Here is a 21,112-nt window from a genome sequence, read left to right on the forward strand (position 1 = left end):
TTACTAGCTGGTAGAGATATGTCAAGCATTGTTTTTATATGAGCGTATAAGCATCATATTATGATTTCCACGAGTGTGCTGTATGCTACCCTATTATCATGTTGTGCGAGATGACTAATTCTTCATCAAACGGGTTTATAAATATCTCGCTTGAAGCCCGATCGTTCTCCTTCTTATTCCACGATTACAAGCACTGACAACTTAAAATTGCGGCAATGGACATTCTGTCACGGTTGATTAACCAGAGCACAGCCCTGGAGAAGGGCGAAGGGCAATCATACGCCGTCCAACTTCTATGCCTTATAGTTGTTGTGTACATAGTTCGCATTGGATATCACGCCTATGGCGGCCCTACTGGCCGGATCCCAGGACCATGGCTGGCGCGGTTCACCAGGCTTTGGGAACTTCGAGAAGTAAGCAAGGGTAACTTTGAACAGGTTAACATCGAATTACACCAGAGATATGGTAGGCTCGTCTGCGTGGACTCCTCATAATCTGCAATAAATAGATCGCCAATTAACATCAGCACTAACAGGTCCCATCGTCCGCATCTCACCCTCGACCTTCAGCATTAGCGATCCAGCCGCAATCAAGCAGATATATCTTGGGAGAACGACTTTGAGGAAGGCCAGGTTTTATGAGACATTCGGGAATCCAACACCAGGCTATGCAAACCTGTTCTCCGAGACCGATAACAAAAGACACGCACAAGGTCGGAAAGCGGTAGCAAATTTCTTCTCAATGTCGACGTTAGTCACGTACGAGGGGTGTGTCGATCGGTGCAACTTCCATCTACGCGCGAAGTTGAGAGACTTCGCACAGCAAGGGAAACCCTTTGATGTCGAGACTTGGATGCAATTTTATGCCCACGATGTGATTGGTGATATCACCGTAAGTGCTACCTTCCCCTTACTGGAGTTGCTATAGTGGCCCTAGGATAACATGTGAGACAATCAGTTTGGCGAGACCTTCGGGATGATGGAAAAGGGTCAGGATGAGCACGGCATCCTGGAGAGCATTGACAGAACCATGGCATACGCCGCTCGGGTGGGCGTCATCCCCGAGATACATCCATGGCTGGCGTGGCTGGCGCGAGTGATTCCGATTAAAATCCCATTTTACAATGTGCAGAAATATGTTCTTGGTCAAATTGATTCTCGTTCGGGGATCGATCGAGCTGGAAATGACTTTCTTACTAAATTGCTCACGCTGAGGAAGGGAAACAAGGTTACCAAACTTGATGTGGAGAACACTGTCGGGAATAATATCATGGCCGGCTCTGACACCACGGCTATATCCCTCAGCGTCGTGATCTATTTGTTGCTTAAGAGCCCAGGAGCGGCGAAGAAGTTGAGAGAGGAGATCGATACCTTTGCTGCCGCTGGCAAGCTGTCTAACCCGGCTACCTTTGAACAGGCTCGTCAAATGCCGTACTTGCAGGCTTGCATCAAAGAAGCCCTGAGAGTCCATCCTGCGGCTGGACGATCATTCCTACGCGTGGTGCCTCCTGAGGGGCAGACTATCGCGGGACAATACTTTCCCAGTGGGGTGAGTTTATATCCTACTGAGTAAAAGCGGGGTGTTATGCTTACAGACATATACTTAGGCCATGGTTGGTGTCAACCCGTGGGTCGTTCACTACAACCCAGACGTCTTCGGCCGCGACGCAGCAGAATTCCGCCCGGAACGGTGGCTAGACTTGGACAAAGAGAAGCTATCGCTCTTGGAACAGAGCCTTTTAACAGTTCAGTCTTCCTGAAATCATTTACTGAACCACGTACTGACAAATTCTAGTTCGGCGTCGGTGTCCGCACGTGTATTGGGAAGAATCTAAGCCTGCTGGAAATGTCAAAGGTAATCCCACAGCTGTATCGCGAGTTCGAGTTTAACCTTGCCGAGCCAAAAGGGACATGGACGACGTGGAATGATTGGTTTGTGAAGCCGAAGTTTCAGTGCTATGTGAAGTTGCGTAGCGATATTTGAGTCTGACGTGTCGTACATCCTTTCCCACTTAAGGATGAGTGCCCTGCTCGCATATTGCCCTGATATGATATGCCATTGAGTGGCCGTTGTGTATGCCTTCTCTCTATATATTCTAACAGAGCCTTAATCCTTCATTGAATGAGAATATTATGTCGCCCTGTATCTGGTATATGCGACGAATGCTAAGATGTCTCTATAGTTAAGGAGATTGCATATGAATCAATTCACAGATTATTCAGATTTCAGCAACACTTTCTGTTAACTAACGTATTTCCCGGGCCACCCGGCCACCCTACGCGTTTTGTACGCGCCTCAAATTTTGAAGCAATTCAAGAACCAGTCATACCAATGCCTAAATCATCAAAATCTTTAGTGGAACAAGAAGGAAGGATCCTGCTGGCTATATCCGCTATTAAAAACCAACAATTCGACAGTATACGGAAGGCTGCTGAAGTTTATAATGTGCCTTGTTCTACATTGACTGATCGCTTAAAAGGAAGCACTTTTAAGCCTCAAGTGCGCTTAGAGAATCATAAATTGAGTATCTCTGAAGAAGAATCGCTTGTACAGTGGATTATATCTCTAGATTGACGTGGAGCAAGTTCTCGGCCTGCTTATATACAAGAAATAGCTAATCTTCTGCTTGCTAAGCGTGATTCTACTGTTACTTTAACTACTATTGGCAAAAACTGGGTTTCAACCTTTATTAGGCGCAGGCCTGAGCTGAAAGCGCGCTTTATATATAGATATAACTATCAGTGTGCTAAAGCTAAAGATCCTAAGGTTCTGTGTGCCTGGTTCCAGCAGCTAAATAATGTTATTCAGCAGTATAGTATTACATTGAGTGATATCTATAATTTTGATGAAACGGGATTTACAATGGGCCTAGTAGCTACTGCTAAGGTAGTTACTAGGTCTGATATACAAGGGAAACCTTTTTTTATACAGCCAGGAAACTGGAAATAGGTTATCTCTATAGAATGTATAAGTTCTAATGAATGGGCTCTATCTCCTTATATTGTTTTTAAAGGTAAAGTGTATATAGAGACCTGATACAAGAATCAAGATATCTTATCAGATTAGAGGATTGAAATAAGTCCTAATGGTTAGAAAAGTAATGAAATTAGCCTACACTGGCTACAGAATTATTTTATACCTGCTACTACAGGCCGATCTGTAGAACAATACTGTCCACTTGTTCTTAATAGCCATAATAGTTATCTTACACCTTAATTTGATCAGATTTGCTTAGAGAATGATATTATACTAATCTGCATGCCTACTCACACTTCTCATAGGTTTTAACTGCTTGATATTACCTGCTTTTCACCTCTAAAAAAGGCGTACGGAAAGTCAATTGAATCTAAAATACACTATAAAATTAATTATATTAATAAAGATAATTTTTTATTAATCTATTCCAAGGCCCGCAGGCAGGCCTTTACTAGTAGCAATATCTACAGTGCTTTTTAAATAACTGGATTAGTTCCTTTTAATCTTGAGCAGGTTCTTGCTTAAATTACTGTGTAGCTTAAAACCCCTACACCTCCAGGCAGCAAACCAAGCAGTCAAGGTAGCTTAGCACCTAAAATACCTTATACTATAAAACAGCTGAATAAATCAGAAACCAGATTAAAAAAGCTGTTAAGAAATTAATCTAGAAGTTCTGATTTGCCTGTTAAACTGAATTTAAATCAGATTTTAAAAGGTGCTGAACAGGCTCTAGCTGAGGTAACTATTTAAAGCATTAAATTAAGCAATATCAGGCTACTCATGAAAAGTAGCTTAAAAAGCAAAAACGCTCTAAGAAGCAGCTTCAAATAGAGAGGTATATCAGTTCAGGAAGCAAGGGCGCTTATAGAAAGCAGAGAATATACAGATAAAGCTATACAGGCAGATGGGGCTTTACCAGCTGAATCAGCTCCTAGACGCGCCCCACCTAGGTGCTCTGGTTGCAATGTACAGGGTCATAAGATTACAAACTGCCCGAATCGATAGAACTACTCATTATTCTATAGCATTGCAATTATATGGTGTTTTGTATGGCTTCAATTTTAGAGGGCGGCTGGGTGGCCGGATGACCCGGGAAATACGTTAACTTATAGTCTTCTTGATTACTAAAACTAGACCCACTTACCTATGCCTGCCTAATTAGTCTCGCATTCTGCCACAACACCATTCGCTAACTCTCCACTAGATTTTACCGAAATATAGTCATTCTGCCCTCATTATCCGCCATATTACATAACGTGGCAACTAAAAGCCCTTATAGCTCAGTGGTAGAGCGCTGCACTGTAAGTCTGACCAATCAGATCCAAGTGTTTCTTTGATCACGTGACTAATCTTCCTAGCGTAGTGTAATGCAGAGGTCCATCGTTCGAACCGGTGTGGGGGCACTGCCCAACTTTTTTTATGTTTCTGTTTCCAGCCTTCGATTGAAATTATGAGAAGTACCTGTCGAAATCATTTGATAGCTATAGGTGTACTAAAGAAGTTGGTCTTGCATCCACCCGGGTCAGGCATATATGACTCGCATGTCTCTGTGCGGCCCAGTAAGCGTTACGCGCGGCTAAGTTAAACTACAAGTAGTTCTTACTTTCGAAGTAAAAGGCATGGAATGTCTCGCTTCTATCATGCTTAAAACTTTCCATATGTGTTCTCTCGGCATCAAGTTACTATTAGATCAAAATTAGCTACGATGTCCTAATTGACCTTCGGCTTTCAATATCTCGGTTCGATGTTAACATGAATATGATTCAAACGGTCAAGCGTAGTAGATTTCAAAGAACGATCACGCCCATTTCTCTCCAGAACCATATTTTTCAAGCCGCAGGTTGGGTTTATTTGCAAAGTACGCCGTGGCTCCGGCGGGGATCCGGTCATTCTCGATATATAGCACTTTCTCGGCGCCCTTGAAAATACTAACCACACCGAAGCCGTCGCGGTGAGACCAGAGAGGAAATGTTGCAACTGAGCACCCGTCTTTGCATGTCTGAGAAGCAAGGGTCTTCTTAGTAGCGGGGCCGTTAAATGTCTGTCAAGGATCAGTTACAGTCCGAACGAAATTATACGGTGGATACGTACCGTTGTGCCAAAAGTGACGCCAGCCCCCGTAGCGGAGGCATTGAGCCCTACCTCTGAGAGAAGACGATTCGGGCGGTATTTGGAGACTACCACGGTGATCTCTTCGCTATGCTGGTTTATGACTCGGATGCACGGGGGGATATTCCTACTCGTTCGGACGATAGCCCCGAAGATGCCCTATTGAGATCTTAGCAACGCGGATGAATGATACGTGCCATCCCCTACCTTGGGTACGGAGTCTAGAGGATAGCTCAGCGCATCTGCCCATTCTACGACATCTTCCGGTTCTGGGAGATGTGCTGCTAGGATACATTGATCGGCTGGTTTGTCTAGGGCATCGTAAAAAATGGTGTCGCTAGAGGAATCGTCATCCCCATTGTCGACATCGTTCGGATCTTGCCCCTTCGGGTGAAGCTTGAATGGAACATGGACGATGTCGTAGAGATGAGCGGCCGTCTTTACGAACTGGGCGGCATCACGCAATATATCGACGTCGAGATTCACCGACTCCACGAGATAATTCAGACTGACGGGATGGTTAGAGACCAAAATGACAAACCGCTCTTCGACGGGTAGATCGGTTGCAACACCGCTCGGCCAAGAAATCTGCGAGCCGACTAGTTCGTCGAATGAATTACTTCCAAGTGTAATATCAAGCTCGGGAGGCAGCTCAATGCCATGTGGCCAGGCGCTGGTCAATGATGTTACTGTACCGACAATGTTGATGTTCAACACCGATACGTAGACTGTAGCGTTCCCAGTATTTTCAAGTCGTATATAAACAGATTCCCCCTCGGTAATACGATCGTGTCCTTCCATTTGAAAATTGACCTTTGGCTCACCATCTTCTACCGTACCGACGGTGACTTCCAGGTTATGCACCAGAAGATCCTGTCTCCTTTCGCATCGAAGTTCACGGACGCGCTTTGCCCTGGCCAGCCGCTCTGCATCTGCGATAATATCACTGAATGCTTGTGCGGTAGCCTCTTCAGTGCTGTTGATCGAGCGTGTTCTGATCCGGATGCCCTGGTGGTTGACTAGCACGATAGAGCCCTCTTCATGGAGAAATTCGGCCAAAGGCTCCTGCTTATCCTCCGATTCGGACGGCTTGAGATACCTGGATTCTTCCACACCGGCTTTCAGACCCTCCAGATTAGAAGGCAGAGTCATAGGCAACTTGTCAACTATGTCGCATTTCAAAAATGCCAACGCACCCTCACGATGTATACTCCTCCATGACGGAATGCGCGTCAGGGCAGCCTTAGACTTAAACGCCGCGACAGCTGTAACAGTCGCCTCGACAACGGGCTCGCCCTCCTCCGCCTCCTCTGGAATAAAGGGAACGACCGTATAAACATTCCCCTTGCGCACACCAACCACACTGCCCGCCTCGATCATAGCCTTACCATTCTCCACCTTGACATACAGCGCGCCTGATTTAACATGCTGCAGCGAGAAATGAGCCCGAGTATCCGGCCCCTCCACCTGAGGATGCTGCCACTGATGCCTAGTATTAACCAACTGCGACACCCTCACAAGCGTAGTCCTCCACGACACATCAACACCACTGGTCTCCTCCATAGCCTTAGCCAACGCATCCGTCAGTGCCCCCGACCACTTCCCCCTCGAATTAATATGCTCGCATGCACTCTCGGCAGTAGCGGCAGCAGCAATGCGCACGGCATAAGGATTCCCCAACTGAAACACCTCACCATGAAAATACCCCTTCTCCCTCAACGACTTCAAATAAACATCCAAATCATGAAACTGGACTTTGTCTAAACTCTTCCGCTTCACAGCCTCCTCCTCCCCCGGGCCATCCCGAAACATCCGCCCCGAATGACAACAATCAATAATAATCGTCACATTCCGAGTCTTCTCCGTCGTATCCCGGAGCATGTAGGATATCTCGACATCTAGGATTCCACGGAAATCCCCTTCCGTCGACTCTTCATAGTCGACGGGTACCAGGAACTGGAATTGCCAAGATTTATTCTTCTCCTTGCGCGTCTCGTCATGCACGAGGGCCCCGTGGCCGGAGTAGAAGATCACGACTGCGTCGTCGGGGGAGGTGCTTTCGATGAGATTGGTCCAGGCGTTTATGATGCCGGCACGGGTGGCATTCTCGTTGTAGCAGGGGATGATCTCGAAGCCGCGTTTAGAGAGGAGGGTTTCCATTGTCTGGGCATCGTTTATGGTTCCATTTAGGCCGCCGTAGGTGCTGGCGATGAGCAGGGCTCGTTTGGTGGGCATTTTCAACAGCCCAATATGTCAATAAATCTATATTTCAATATTTCAGTGTAGATGCAAAAGATCTGCAAAAAGTTGTCTGATCAAAGTTAAGAAGGAAGGGCTACTGCCACAAGCTGCGGTGCGGATTTTGCGTGTCTTCATGGCCAAGGATTAAATAGGGGGCTCTGTAGTTTTGCAGCTATATACGACAGCCAACATCGTTCCCTATTGCAAGAGGGGGTTTTACGTCAGACTGTAGGAGGAATGTATCAGGGTCCCGATGAGGTGTAATGGGTATTAGGCATTGATGCAGTGACCGCAATGACTAGTTGCAGCTGCATGCAGCCGTACATATCCATGCGAAAGTGGGATGTGCAAGAGCGGATCATCACACTTTGGAGATAGTCTGAACGAACAGAGATTATTCTGAACGATGTTAAGCGTTAGCGTAATATGTAAATACATAGTTAACTGACGGCTTCCCTTGAATAATCATTTCACAGTTACTAACCGGTGTCTTCCTGGGTGGTCTACGTCGCAAATCCGAAGAATCCGTACTTGGGCATAATCATTAGATGCGGGCAGCGATCGACACAGCAAGGCGGCCACTGAACTTGGCAACGGTGTTTTCCACTTCATCATTGCATTCTTTACAGGTGCGAGATAGGGTCTGGGCAGCAACCTGGCGCGTGGATCGTACAACGCCTGGAGATATATCGTATGCAGCTTGTCAATAGGGCAGATAAGGCCTCCAAAGGCAACTTGACGTAAGGCCTCTATTGCTGTTGCTGTTAATCAAGGTTATAAACTCCGGAAGGGAAGCGACTTGGAGTTGATTGGGTATTGTTGCAGGTTATCATGGATATGGCTGACTGAGGTTGACAATGAGTAGTATTTCGTATACTCACTACTAATGGTCCCCTGTCTTACTATGATTGTTACCCATGCATTTAATACAACGCCTCATATCAACTTAGTTTAGACGTGGATATTAGGAGACGTCCAGGTTAGAAAGACTAGTGTATTTCCATGAATATTGTATGATATACGAGAGAACTCCCGATATCAGACATTATTGCCCTAAATAATAATGGCCCTAGAAAGAAGATGAAATGTCCCGCTAGTTAACGATATCCACCCTCTTGCTACCTGTTATGAATGCAAAAATGAACAAAGACAGCCCCTAGCACTCCCTCTCCCCCAACACACATAAAGTATCTTAGTACGCATATAAGACCCGTTCATTTGCGCCCGAAACAGCACCCAACCTAATCTGCCTATTTGCGCTCTGCAACCAGAGCCTTAAAACCCAAGCACAGGCGACAGTAGAGAAGCAAAAAGCCGCATTCAACGCTATAGCAGTCAGATAACGAGGCCCATCACTCTTGGGGTAGAGGTACGCCGTGTAAATATACGACGTATTCGCCATCATACTGATAAAAGATAGGGACGCGGCCTTCTTTTCCGGCGTCTGGCCCATAGTCGCGGAGACCCAGCCCAGATTGGCAGAGTTGATGGAGTAAGGGCCACTGGCCAAGAGAAAGAAAGATAAATACAGGGCAGCGGCATTCAACGTTATGCAGGAAATAATAAATCTGACGATGTCGATACCCATGCCCAAGGTGATGTGCCAGGTGCGCTCATTGTACCGACCAGATGTGATACGGACCACGATACCGGCGAGACAGGATAGGATGTACGCGGGACAGGTGAGGATTGACATGATTGACCGGTTGAACCCAAGACTCCCAATCACAGCCGGGAAGAAGCTGCTACAAGAGCAGAACTCAGGTGTATGTTTTGCATGAAGGCCTTCAGGAAAAGACGTGGGCCGGAGAAGGCCAGCTTTAAGCCTGCAATGAGGCCCTTAGACTCCTCCCTACGAACTGCGTCCTTCTCGATACGGTTGTGGACTACCAGGCGCTCGTCTGGAGTGAGCCAGTGAGTCGCCAGTGGGTGGTCTGGGAGCATGAATATTCCGGCAACTGCAATTCCGAAAGTGACCACGCCTTCGATTATGAAGAGCTATTGCCAACCCGTGGGACCGCGTTTCTTGTCTAGGGTAGCGAAGATCGCTGTGGCTATCAGGCCTGAGATCACGGTAGCGAGGATGTTGCCCGAGTAGAAGATGGAGATACGGAGAGCGATCTCTTTGCGGGTGTAGAGGATGGGCACCGGGGTAGAAGGGGGATTCGGTGATACCTAGGAAGAATCTTACCATAACTAGCCCGACATAATTCCTTGTTAATGCCGTGCAGGAAGAGACAGTCGCCTAGCAACCCATGCATATGCTCATATAAAGCGATGGACGGACTTTCTTTGAGAAAATTAGCATGTTGGACGGTATTTGCATCAGCAATTACCTATTTACGTTAGTCTTAACTAATGCATTCGCCCACGTTGCTGTTTTTTCTACTTACCCACGAAGGAAATTGAAATACATGTGTTATATTGGGTACCGACCAGGCTGAGGTCATCTTCGAGATTATTCAGACGAACATTGGCATTGCATTGCGATCAATCTACAAATTTCTCGCATTAGTGGTTTGATTGTGAGTTGTATAAAGTAGGGTTTATTATCACAAAATTCGTAAAATACATCACCCATAATATAGGCATGATTCGCATATCGAGTTTTCGAACAAGACGTATCTCTGCAGAATCGGCTTTCTTCGATGCTCCCGAATAATCTCTGAACGTCCTTATCGACCTTTTTGAGCGATTGGACTTCCTAGATAATGATGCTGTTGCTTTTTTCTCCCTCGGGAGGATTCTAGGTCTCCTTTGTTCTGGCGAGGGAAGACGTGGCGATAGGACCGAATAACAAACGAAGGCGTTAACATAAGATAATGCAATCTAGAAATTGTTGATGTATGAACTTGCCAATGATCGCAACACAGTCGATCCTTAGGATGAACGAGTCGAAGGACAGAATATGTCATATTTATATTCAAGGCCCTGGAGCAAGATGGAGTTGAACAACTGACAGCTCAAGTGTAAGCTCAGAGGACTGATTCACATCCATTCTGGGCTTTTGCCAACCAATCGATATCCTTAGAATCTTGACTATCAAGGATGTTTCTTTTTACAGATCTCTCCCCCGCATATTGCTATACTTTTGACGGGGTGATGTCCGATCTGATTGGCTCCAGGTGGCCCGGTAGATCACTCACGCGAAGGACGGCATCCATGAATATAATAAGACTTTCTTTATTTCCTACTTGAACAGTTCAACTAAAATCCGGGGTTTATTATCCGGGGAAACATGCACAGGACGACGGCGTACAACTAGCAGGCAAGTAAACAGGCTTGGCGTGGTGTGTAAGTCTTGGCCGTGGCATTGTCCCAACGGAGAGAGATTGAACAATATTTTCTCAGTTGCATACCGTTTCTTGACCATAGGAAGTGGCAGCTGCTAGCAGGTAGGTCATGTGAGATTTAGGTTTAACCATCATCCTGTGCTAATTGCCGCATATTATACTGTAGTTAACTTCTCAAGTAGAGCTGAGCTTTTGAGAGAATGGATTGGGGCTTTCCCCGGCGTCGAGGATTCGCCTTGATCTCGTGGGCGAATGATTACACCATCCCCTATGTGCATCTGCTTGGATAAATATCCTTAGAGGTTTAGATTGAACCAGTCAGTTGTATCAACTGGTCAATTGACAAGTATGCATTGTAGCGGTGACGTTGATTCTCCTTGTTAGCTTATTGACGTCTTGGACAGGAGCGCTTTGACCAGCATCAACATGGTGCCTGTGGGCACAGATTGTTATACCATTCATTCTTGACCCAACCAATTATTGAGAAGGTTTAATAAAAGCATGGTTCTGCACTAGTTATAGTCGAAGTATAATATTAGCGATTTCGCCGGCCCATAAATTACGTCTGATGTAGTAATTATTCCGTTTGACGATGGCCAGCCCTAACGGAAGTTACAGAACCACGTCTCAAATGATATTATCTCCTCATTGGCTATTTAGATGGTAGGACGTTTATTTCATGACGGAGTCCTAGAAACGAATGGATTAGTATGTCGTAAAACTAACGCTAATATCCTGCTGTGGATGACACTTACAGAGCGTGGGGTGAAGCGATATGGAACAATGCTCGTGACCCCCAAATGCCCTAACAAACTATATATTCAGCATATTTAATGCTCAATACCACAGAGGATGAAGGACCAGGCTTTAGTGTGGAGAAGGGCCCAGACTCCTGGAGATATTGCCGGATATCGGACATAGCACTCCCGCTCCGATTTCCGTCGGGCATGACAATGTCCAGCTTAGTGTAGCTAGCTTGTTCAAGAAATTATGGGAAAAATATGTATGGTAATTTGGATCGGTATGCCTCTACGTAAGAATAATAGTGCTCATTTAGTCGAAAAGCCGAGGGTATACGGAGGTTCGCATAACTGAACATGGACTTGCCAAGTATACGGCATACCTCATCAAAATTAGCAAGAAATGCAAGACCGGCATTTCTCTCGGCAAGAACGTCCCTTGCGCCCGGTAGCCCGCAAAGGAGTATGGGGTTTCGATTTGCTAATACAGAAAGCCGATGGAGGATCCGGTCATCGGGACATTGTCACAGGAAGTGGACCAGCCCGTTATTGATTGGACCTCCCGGGATTTCCCGGAAATATTACTGGCTAGTTTTTTCGCGGAGAACTATACGGATGATGCTATGTCGCTAATATCATGGAAGTCCCTGAATGAAACGGAGTATATATAATAAAGGAATGGCCTTTAGATACTGGCAAGTTGGACTAGGGAGATTCGCATTGGCTCTCAAGTCAAAGTCATTATAGATTCGGCATAATATACCCTCTTTCATCACATCTACTTCATCCATCCTGATCTACTGCATCAGAGTACTACATTGTCAGCCTTCACAACATGGCTCCATCAATTAGTGAATTCCCGCACAGTGTCTCCTCGGCCCAGCCTTCCGTCTGTAAAGTCGGCATCAACGGATTCGGCCGTATAGGTTGGTAGTCACCATCCCGCACCAGTCACCCTACTTCGCCAATCATTAACCACCACCACGTCAACCAACAGGCCGAAACGTCCTACGTGCAGCTTTAAACAGAAGGGACCTACAGATCGTTGCCATCAATCACACCTGCACCTCCGTCAAAGACCTCATCTACCTGGTTCGATATGACTCCTGCATGGGCAAACTGCCTGACGATATCCCCATCCATGCTTTATCTGACAACTTAATCACCATCAACGGCCACCAAATTGCCCTTACCTCCGAGCGCGACTTGCAAAAGCTCAACTGGAGCGCCCTCGGTGTTGAATATGTCGTGGAATGCACCGGCAAGTTCACGAAACGCGACCTAGCAATGCAGCACATTACCCACGGTAACGCCCGCCGCGTCGTCATATCCGCCCCCAGCTCCGATTCCCCAACCTACGTTTATGGCGTCAACTCTAATAAGTATACGGCCGATGAAGATCGGCGGGTGGTGTCGTGTGCGAGCTGCACGACGAACTGTGTAACACCTGTGTTGAAGGTTCTAAATGAACAGTTTGGAATTGAGCAGGGATTCCTGACCACGGTCCACGCGGCTACCCAGTCACAGCAGGTTCTGGACGGGTATAGCAAGAAGAATCGTCGACTAGGTATTTGCCCTCTCTGTCGGGTAGTCAAGGTTTTATTGCTGTGGAATGACGTTAACATTCAGCAGGCCGCAGTGTCTTTGACAATATCATTCCGACCACTACCGGCGCCGCAAAGGCGATCGCTACTGTCCTTCCTGAGCTAACAGGAAGGGTAACTGGAGTGTCAATCCGTGTTCCAGCGTAAGTACTAACCTTCCTTTTACTTTCCGATGCGACGCATGCAGGGTAGCTTCTAACTTTACTAGACCCAACGTCTCCATGATTGACTTGACAGTCAGCACAGAGCAGCCCACATCCCTAGCTGAGATTCTAGCTGCGTTCCGTCGCGCATCTAAATCTAATCTTGCGGGAGTTCTTCATGTCGCCGATGACGAGCTGGTCAGCAGCGACTACAAGGGAAACCCACATAGTGCAATCGTGGATGCGGCGGCATGTATGGAATTAAACCCTCAGGTTCGTTCTTCTTCCTTGATGTTCTTTTCTCCATAAAGCAGAGCTAATCGCAGACATAGTTCTTCAAAATAATGGCCTGGTATGATAACGAATGGGGCTATTCAAACCGACTCTTGGATTTGACGGCACATGTGTCTCTTCAGGAGCAATAGGTGTTGGACATATTCGTTTGGCTAGATGACGTTACGCCTGCTATTAACATTTAATTCTCTGATAATAGATACACAAATATAATTTAGTTCTTCATTCGATGAGTCTACGAAGGGAACACTTACGTAAAAAGCTGGCTGGAGGTAGGCAGTTGGGGCATGCTACCCCCATCCTTATACAGATGTTTTGCGTACTCTTCCGACTTCTTCCGAAGTTGGTCTTAATTGCGGTAGCGGCAGTCCAGTCCGACTTGCCTCGAGGGGAAGTGGGGAGCTGAATATATGTCAAAGCCCTAGATGACTCCCGCTCTGGGCTCCATTCCATCCATTGTTGACCTTCCAAACTTCTACTGGGAAGTTGCGAGTTATCGCTTTATAGATAACTTTGGGGTCAAAGGCATGGTAGGCTCGCTATCCGGCTTCACGAATTGATGACGGACCAAAAGAAACAAGAAAAGACAAAGGAATACTGAAACACGGAAACCATTGTCGTTGTACCGCACGCGACAAGTCACGGAAAAAGGAAGGAAAAGACCGAATGGACTCCCATGGCAGCTATATGCGAATAATGGTAAACGCTATTACAGCCCCAGTCCAGCCAAAAAGCTTGATAGCTACCAAATGGTAGTCAAAGTCATTGCTCGAATCCTCTGCCTCTCCTATAGCACGGCGCAACCCCATCGTCTGGTAATATAGGCCCAGACGCCTGGCCTGGCGTCTTCCCATATTGACCGTTCGGAGAACCCATGTCTACCATATCAAACGTGTCAGTTTCCATAACAAGACCATGTTAGGAAGAACTATTTAATATATAGAAGATACGTAGCAGAACATGGGACGAAAAACTGTATTTAGGAAATAAAATACACGTAATACATGGTCACCGAGTAGGGAACTAACAATTAATTGATCTAGGATGAGGCCTCGCAATATAGCAATTTGACAACTAGCGCTTGGGTTGTCGTGACATTTCCGGCGTTTATCTTTCCATAGGGTCCCAGCCATCTGAAAGCGGTTCATTCGATATGTGGTTACTTGGAATAATGAGATACACACTGTCTACATGATAGACAACTGACTTCCAAGTCTGATGGAGTCCATCTTACCCTTTTGTTCCTATCCCATTGGTTTTCTTTCTCTTCCCCGTCCTTTTCAATATGATGTGTTTCCCATTGCTTTCCGGCCGGAAAACAATATGAACAGACCTTTCGCTACGGTGCGTTACGACGACGATGGCAACAAACCGCATACTTATATATTCTTATATATTGTATGTTACCCCGGATCTTATCGAGACTTAGTTAAGTAACGAAAACCCGGAAGGTTACACAATTCAGATCTCACATAACGTTAATCCGAGTGTTGCAGCAATGTTCGTGTATACGACTAGAAAAGGGAAAGTGGAAAGCAGTACGCAGTTGGATAGGAGTAGAGGATATAAAGAGACATTTCAGGACTTGCATTCATATTGAGGTCTCTGGAGACTAAATATGCTGTGGATTGGCCAAAGGAAGGAATGTCTTCTAAGGACAGGTAATATGGGTAGTATTGAATAGTGCTCCGATTGGTTCGCAGCCTTGTTACTATTGTTCACCTAGACTCGCTGCAGTACTCATTGACTCATACTCTACGGCTACAAGACTCGTTCCCCTCCTTTATTTATACGCCCTATGACAATGCTTTAACATCTTACATTTGCCTTCGAATTGCACTGTTTTCAGGGTGGATGACCCTCTATTACAAATCTAACAAGCTTCTTTACTTACGCTGCCGATCGAGTGTAGGCAAGCTATCCTCTTCCATCTTGACGATGCCGAGACACTCACAGCCATGATACTGCCACACTCTTCCTTGTAGTCTGCCTTCAGTAATAGGAAGAAAACCATAATCCGTCGATTACAGGTAGTAGCTATGAAGTTGTAGGTGGCACGTAGCCTCCATGCTCGAGAGCTTCGAAGGATGGGTTATGTTATGTGGGACTACGCTCAATTGGTGGATATGGACTGGCTTACCTCGCCGTTTTTTCCGCTACCGGATCTGGCTTCAGTAACTACAGGCGTCAAGAAGACCATGTTGCTGAATCGATGGTTGAACGGCGAAAGTTGTCATGGAAGAGCATGGAAGAGCGCAAGGGGCTGGTGGGCTGAAGGTGTAGAGTCACACATCCGATGGGAACGTACTTACTATTCCTCGGATGAGGAGGAAGATATGAGTAGCTTCCGAGGCACCATATTCGCGTAGTTAGTCTTAGCTTTGCTTGATGCTTCGGTGGCTACCGCATTCTAAGCGGCATCCAAAGATACTTGCAGGGCATATAAAAGGCTCAAGGTAGATTGCAAGGAGCTGTCTCTGGTAAATATATGAATACATAGGAGATGGTAAATTAGACACATTGATCGATCAGTAACCCGCCCTTCTCTAATCTATACTCTGCGCTCTATAATCGAGATAGTGGACTCTGCTCTATTCGGAAATATTAAGGGGTAGTGATGAACTCTGGTTGGGTTGGGCGTATTATAGACATATACTACCAGCCAGTATAACAAATAACATAGGAGATGTCTGAAGCCATAAATGTGAGCAACTAAGACTATTTCGTCAGGGCAGTGAATACTCACCACGGATGAAAAAGAAAACCCAAAATCTTTACTGTCGGAGTCTCATGCGCGCTGTATCTCTGCGGAGCTGGCCAGGGTACCCAACAACGCTAGAGCATTGATGGTAACCCAAACCCAAAAAGCATAAACGTCAATAGTTCTGCATTTAGTAGAAAGAGTCAAGGCCGGCAAGAGACAAGATACCAACACTGTAGGCTATGTTCTCCCCTCTTTTAGTTGGACAGCCCGGAAGGCCCAACGGTCTCTAATAGCTGTACACTCTCCAAAATCCCAGTACAGATACGGCTTCGATCGCCCTCAAGTTGGCTGACCAAGTCTTTATAGGCCTCAGATCCTTTCTGCGTATCCTGATATTTTGCCTGTCAGTGCCGTACCTCGCGTATCAGTTTCTCTGAGTTGTTACAAGACCTTTCTAACTGTCTATGTAACGTCCTATTGACGCCCTTCAATTGTATTATCGTTGCTGTAAAAGAGTCGGCTTCGGCTCGGCCTAACAGATTGCTCAGCTTTATTGCAAACAAAGGTTTCTCTACATTGATAGATGGGTACTTACCTTGGGGGGAACTGTATGCAGAGCCTCCGTCTTCTACAAGATTGCCGGTGTCACAGCCGATCGACCGGCCCAGCTCCTCCATTATAGTATCGTATCGGCCGACTGACCCACTACTTAAGCTGGTATCTAACAAGTACACTTTCGATTCACAGACCGACCAAGCGTATCCATCCTCCATGGACGGCTTCAAGCGTACTTGATCCGGAGAAATGCGCAGATTCAACCTTTCATCATGACAAAGTTTTAGCCTGCGACAGAGTACAATGTTGGAGAGGTCATGCCCGGAATATACAGATATGATTTACCAATACTTCTCGACATTCCTGCCTTTTGGATACGCGTTTGTCGTTGCTCCTTTGGCCCATTGTGACACTAGCCTATCGGTACAGTAATTGAAAGGATGATCACTCAAGTTTCCCATTCTTTCTAAAATCGGCTTCGGGGGCTGAGCTCGTTGATTTATGGATCTACCGGTAGCTTTGGTAGCCCAGGAACGATATCATTGCATTCCCTTTTGCAACTCGCTTGTTGCTAAACTCAGCTGTTTGCCGTCAGTCTATATTTTGAGTTCACCGCATGGGGAAAGGATATGAAAACAGGAAATGACCGAAGGAGGATTATGTGTCTCTGTATTACTGGGATGTGGGCAAAACCGATGTCCAAGAAACACAGATGATGCTAAAGACGCCCTAGGCACCGTATCGGGTCATTACTTTATCTGGCGATGTCTCGCGGATGTGTAAAAAGCAGTGGGGCTGCTACAGAAAATCCGAAAGCTTTAATTTCACCGTAAGCTTATGGTTTGCCTCACCTTTTCCGTTCTTCTTCGGCCTTGGCCGCGCGGAAGGCCAGAAGGTTGGTTAGCATGTTGACAAACAGCGTGCGGCTAGTGCTAGGACAATGTTCGATTGAACCAGAATACAGTACAGTAATGGACTCAGAATAGATCTGGGCTTTGTATTTCCCGAAAGTAAATAACACTCAGCAGCAGAGAAGAATGAAGGAAGGAAGGTAGGAAGAAGAGGGAATGGAAATTTTGCAGATTGGATGATATACTAGGTCGGTCATGACTGGCTTGGGATCCGTTCCTGGTTATGCCATACTTGAGCTGGGCATCTTGTTGCTGAAGTATCCTAACAAAACCTCTCTAAGCACTGATCAAGAATATACAGGCTTTGCTATTAATAGTAGGCTTTGAATAGGCTCTAAGTTCCACTGGAGGATGGTGTATCGTCCTGCCTGGGCTCTGGAAAAACTTATATTGTTTATTTCGAACTTCAGAGGTCCGCTTGGATAGTTAGATGTGCTAGCAGTCACTTCTGCTTTTATACAACCCTTACCACGACTTCTATATTCTTTCTGTAGTTCTTTGCTGCAGCAATGCGACACCCACTATCGCCCGTTCCCGACGGGTTACCTAGAATGGAGTGCTTCTCCAGGTCCCTCGACGGGCAGTTCCACATATTAGGCCGCCCGGACAATGCGCACGATACCAAGAAAGACAACGTGATGGAACAAGCCGTCGGCCAACCTGTAGGAAGCGTCCGAGAGATGAATGTACCATTGAAGATATTCTCCCCGGGTAAAAGCGCCGGGACGGTTGCGATGCAACTCCTGTATGACAGCTGGCTCTTGCTGAAGCGTCTCCAGCTCGATGACTGGGTACAATATGCAATGCAGATGTCTTCCATCTCCATTGCGCTGGCTGATCTATTCCTACTACGATCGCCTCAGCTTTTCGCTATTTGACTTCCTGTCTTATTTTAACAAAGGAAGTTGATAACTATGCCTTGGTGGTGAAGGTATGACATGAACAGAAGATCGATATCGGATCTAACATACGCCACAGAAACTTCAAAAGAAAGATCCTTTCTTGCATAGGGCGACGGCTCATGCTCTTCAGTATTTCCAGCCACGCAGAATCTACGAAGCACCGGTTCTAGACACGGATTTTATGGCTGCTCCTCTCATGGCACTTCTCGCGGCACCGGACAAGGATGTGCTTCACCGTTTGCCGCACTGGAGGTACGCTACTCACGCTATCGTACGAGCCCATCTATGGTGCAGGCAGGACCCTTTGACCATTGATACCCATTTCCTCACGGAGGTCAGCGAAATACCTGCGGAAGTAATAGCCTGGCGACTGACGGAGAACGCTTTGCATGAGTTCCGACAACTTAGTAACCGCAGTGTCATCCGTTAGGATTCCAATCTCCGCCGTCTAGGCGTTAGGTGGGACCGACTCTGCCTCGGCTTTCGGGATTTAGTAGCTGTTGGAAACATGACAGATAAGCTTACGTCCTTGCTTTTGGGACCAGAATCATATGCCTTCAAAAGTCATGAACTGACTGTGCTTTTGGAGGAGCTTCACCGTCTCTGAGACTTTTCCCTTACTGCGATAATGCACGGTCTCATGCTCAACGATTTCCCATGCGAGGGCATCGGCCCATCCCATTCTTGACCAAGCTGGGTATGTTGGAAGAGGTCTGCAGTGGCTTGGCAAGAACCGGCCCAGAAATATGCCCGTAGATCCAATTTCACCAGTCGGCCCCACTCGCGACCCCAATCGGTGAGTTGCTTCCTTGCCGGCATGGTTAAATGATTCTGATAAGGATGTGTTACTTGAACGAGACTCTATGCCATAATAGGAAGGTAACTGTCCTGTAGGTCTCACCTGTTTTGAGGCAGATGTCGTTTAAATGAGGGTTAAGAAGTTTATGCTGAAATAAATAAACCATAACTCGAAGACTTATCAGCTACTGTAGCAACCATCGCCTAGTGTAAAAAATCTATAGAGATAAATACAGAAGGCCACTTGTCAGTATAAGTAAGCATTAATTAAAAGATTGAGTGAATGGTTAAAACTATTCTTGTTTGTAACCCGCTTCTTAGAGCGCCAAATATACCAGTTTTGTCACCGAAGCTCGGGATTCCATGGCATTATGGGTAAGACGAGGAAGTCACTATGTGGTCTTGCCATATGCCGTTTCCATTGCCAGCCTGATATATCTTATATTCGTGGGTATTGGATGTACCCACACGTCGTCTTCTCAAAATGAACTGTATTTTATAAAGTCTGTGCATAATACTCTGTGGAAAAGAGTGAATCTGGGGAATTGACTGTACAGGCCAATCTAATGGGCTTTAGCTCAACTCTGGAGAAGAAATTAACGGGGCTTATCTCACAACGATCAGTCCTTGATGATTCCTTAGTCGCGGTGGCAGGACCTACTTCAGATGTTTTATATACTCTGTACAATATAAGCAACACTACGCAGAATATAGGCAACAGCACCATTGATGGCGCGACGGGAGCGGTGGGAAATGCAGTAGATGAAGCAAAAAATCAGGCTCAGGATGTCTCTGATAAACTTGCCAAGATAGAATCTAATATACAGGGGTTCTACATTGTCGGCCTTTGGGGATACTGCCAAGGGAGCTTTAACGAAGCCGGTTCAGCTGTCATGAATTGTACAGCGCCAAGCTTGTCCTTCTGGGTCAACTTTACTGAAGTACTCGGGCTAGAGAGCGCATGGGCAGAAAAGGTATTTCCTAGCCAAGTCAAAAAGGTGATGGCTGTGTATAAGACGGCATCGAAGGGAATAAGTACCATCTATATAACTGCACTTATCACAACTGTACTCACCCTAATTACGGGATTAACGGCCACGGTCTCCCGCTGGGGTAGCTGCTTGGTCAGTATCTGTGCAGTGGTATGTAGTTTCAGGCCCAAGAACGACGGACTTGGGCGCTAACTGTATCTAGATATCGATGGTTTCTATAAATCTGTGTTTCATTCTGCTGGGATTAATGCAAGCTTGGGCCACAAGATGTTAGCAACTAGCTGGCTGGCTTCATCGTCATCTGTGGTGGCTTGTATTCTCTGGTTTTTGAGCATCTGTTGTTGCTAGGGAAAGTAGTGTCTGGACAAAGAATGGAAAAGGAACGGCCATATAAGATAGCAAACTGATCAGTCACTTGTTCTAACAATGCTGTGGCAGCCATATACAAACTCCAGTAGATATCGCATCCAAGTACTGTTCGCCTTGTTGACAAACAAGTCATTTAGATTGGGCATTGATCATCGTGTCCTCGGAAATAAAGTCAAGTATAGGTCCCAAAGTCTGTCAATGTACCCAAGGTGGGTCAAAAGTCTGATTACATTCGCGCGTTCCCGCGACGCGCCAAAAAACCTCACCTTCTTCAACTATCTGTCATTACATCAAAATGAGAGCTTTTGGGACAGGAATAAGCGGAAATAGAAGCCTAATGCAGAACTTCCTATGGAGACTCGAGCGGCTATTTTATCTGCTCTAGAAGACAATGTGTCTCCAACCCAATTGGCTAAGCAATTTAGCGTCAGTCGCAATACAATCTATTCAGCCAAAAAACGCTTTTTACGCAACCATACCT

General features: G+C 46.1%; 6 protein-coding genes and 1 non-coding gene across 7 annotated transcripts; 5 read left to right on the forward strand and 2 right to left on the reverse strand.

The window, feature by feature from the left end:
* Nucleotides 1-71: 71 nt before the first annotated feature.
* BDW43DRAFT_323178 (cytochrome P450) lies at nucleotides 72-1,983 on the forward strand (the record flags this gene model as incomplete). Its single annotated transcript, XM_032049696.1, has 5 exons — nucleotides 72-465; nucleotides 536-891; nucleotides 958-1,548; nucleotides 1,607-1,744; nucleotides 1,795-1,983. The coding sequence occupies exons 1-5, from the start codon at nucleotides 216-218 to the stop codon at nucleotides 1,981-1,983; spliced, it is 1,524 nt and encodes a 507-aa protein (XP_031903744.1). The 5' UTR covers nucleotides 72-215.
* Nucleotides 1,984-4,245: 2,262 nt separating this feature from the next.
* On the forward strand, nucleotides 4,246-4,379 carry BDW43DRAFT_t51. Its single transcript has one exon. It is a non-coding gene; the product is annotated as a tRNA-Tyr (tRNA).
* Nucleotides 4,380-4,774: 395 nt separating this feature from the next.
* On the reverse strand, nucleotides 4,775-7,320 carry BDW43DRAFT_307925 (caspase family protein; the record flags this gene model as incomplete). The annotated part of the gene is made up of 3 exons (XM_032046350.1): nucleotides 4,775-5,017; nucleotides 5,068-5,244; nucleotides 5,293-7,320. 3 exons carry the CDS (start codon nucleotides 7,318-7,320, stop codon nucleotides 4,775-4,777), a joined length of 2,448 nt encoding a protein of 815 aa, XP_031903745.1.
* A 1,198-nt stretch (nucleotides 7,321-8,518) lies between these two features.
* Nucleotides 8,519-10,324, reverse strand: BDW43DRAFT_297929 (major facilitator superfamily domain-containing protein; the record flags this gene model as incomplete). Its single annotated transcript, XM_032044473.1, has 9 exons — nucleotides 8,519-9,071; nucleotides 9,173-9,308; nucleotides 9,345-9,449; nucleotides 9,502-9,571; nucleotides 9,614-9,616; nucleotides 9,724-9,766; nucleotides 9,799-9,821; nucleotides 9,883-10,000; nucleotides 10,287-10,324. 9 exons carry the CDS (start codon nucleotides 10,322-10,324, stop codon nucleotides 8,519-8,521), a joined length of 1,089 nt encoding a protein of 362 aa, XP_031903746.1.
* Nucleotides 10,325-12,084: 1,760 nt separating this feature from the next.
* On the forward strand, nucleotides 12,085-13,545 carry BDW43DRAFT_323182 (type I glyceraldehyde-3-phosphate dehydrogenase). The gene is made up of 5 exons (XM_032049697.1): nucleotides 12,085-12,285; nucleotides 12,357-12,926; nucleotides 12,992-13,106; nucleotides 13,172-13,379; nucleotides 13,439-13,545. Exons 1-5 carry the CDS (start codon nucleotides 12,195-12,197, stop codon nucleotides 13,529-13,531), a joined length of 1,077 nt encoding a protein of 358 aa, XP_031903747.1. The 5' UTR covers nucleotides 12,085-12,194; the 3' UTR covers nucleotides 13,532-13,545.
* Nucleotides 13,546-18,079: 4,534 nt separating this feature from the next.
* On the forward strand, nucleotides 18,080-18,902 carry BDW43DRAFT_307929 (uncharacterized protein; the record flags this gene model as incomplete). Its single annotated transcript, XM_032046351.1, has 3 exons — nucleotides 18,080-18,361; nucleotides 18,472-18,501; nucleotides 18,549-18,902. The coding sequence occupies 3 exons, from the start codon at nucleotides 18,080-18,082 to the stop codon at nucleotides 18,900-18,902; spliced, it is 666 nt and encodes a 221-aa protein (XP_031903748.1).
* Nucleotides 18,903-19,633: 731 nt separating this feature from the next.
* On the forward strand, nucleotides 19,634-20,610 carry BDW43DRAFT_297931 (SUR7/PalI family protein; the record flags this gene model as incomplete). The annotated part of the gene is made up of 3 exons (XM_032044474.1): nucleotides 19,634-19,717; nucleotides 19,828-20,416; nucleotides 20,465-20,610. The coding sequence occupies 3 exons, from the start codon at nucleotides 19,634-19,636 to the stop codon at nucleotides 20,608-20,610; spliced, it is 819 nt and encodes a 272-aa protein (XP_031903749.1).
* Nucleotides 20,611-21,112: the final 502 nt, after the last annotated feature.

The sequence above is a fragment of the Aspergillus alliaceus genome (genome assembly GCF_009176365.1).
Source record: "Aspergillus alliaceus strain CBS 536.65 unplaced genomic scaffold BDW43scaffold_7, whole genome shotgun sequence".
Classification (NCBI taxonomy): domain Eukaryota; kingdom Fungi; phylum Ascomycota; class Eurotiomycetes; order Eurotiales; family Aspergillaceae; genus Aspergillus; species Aspergillus alliaceus.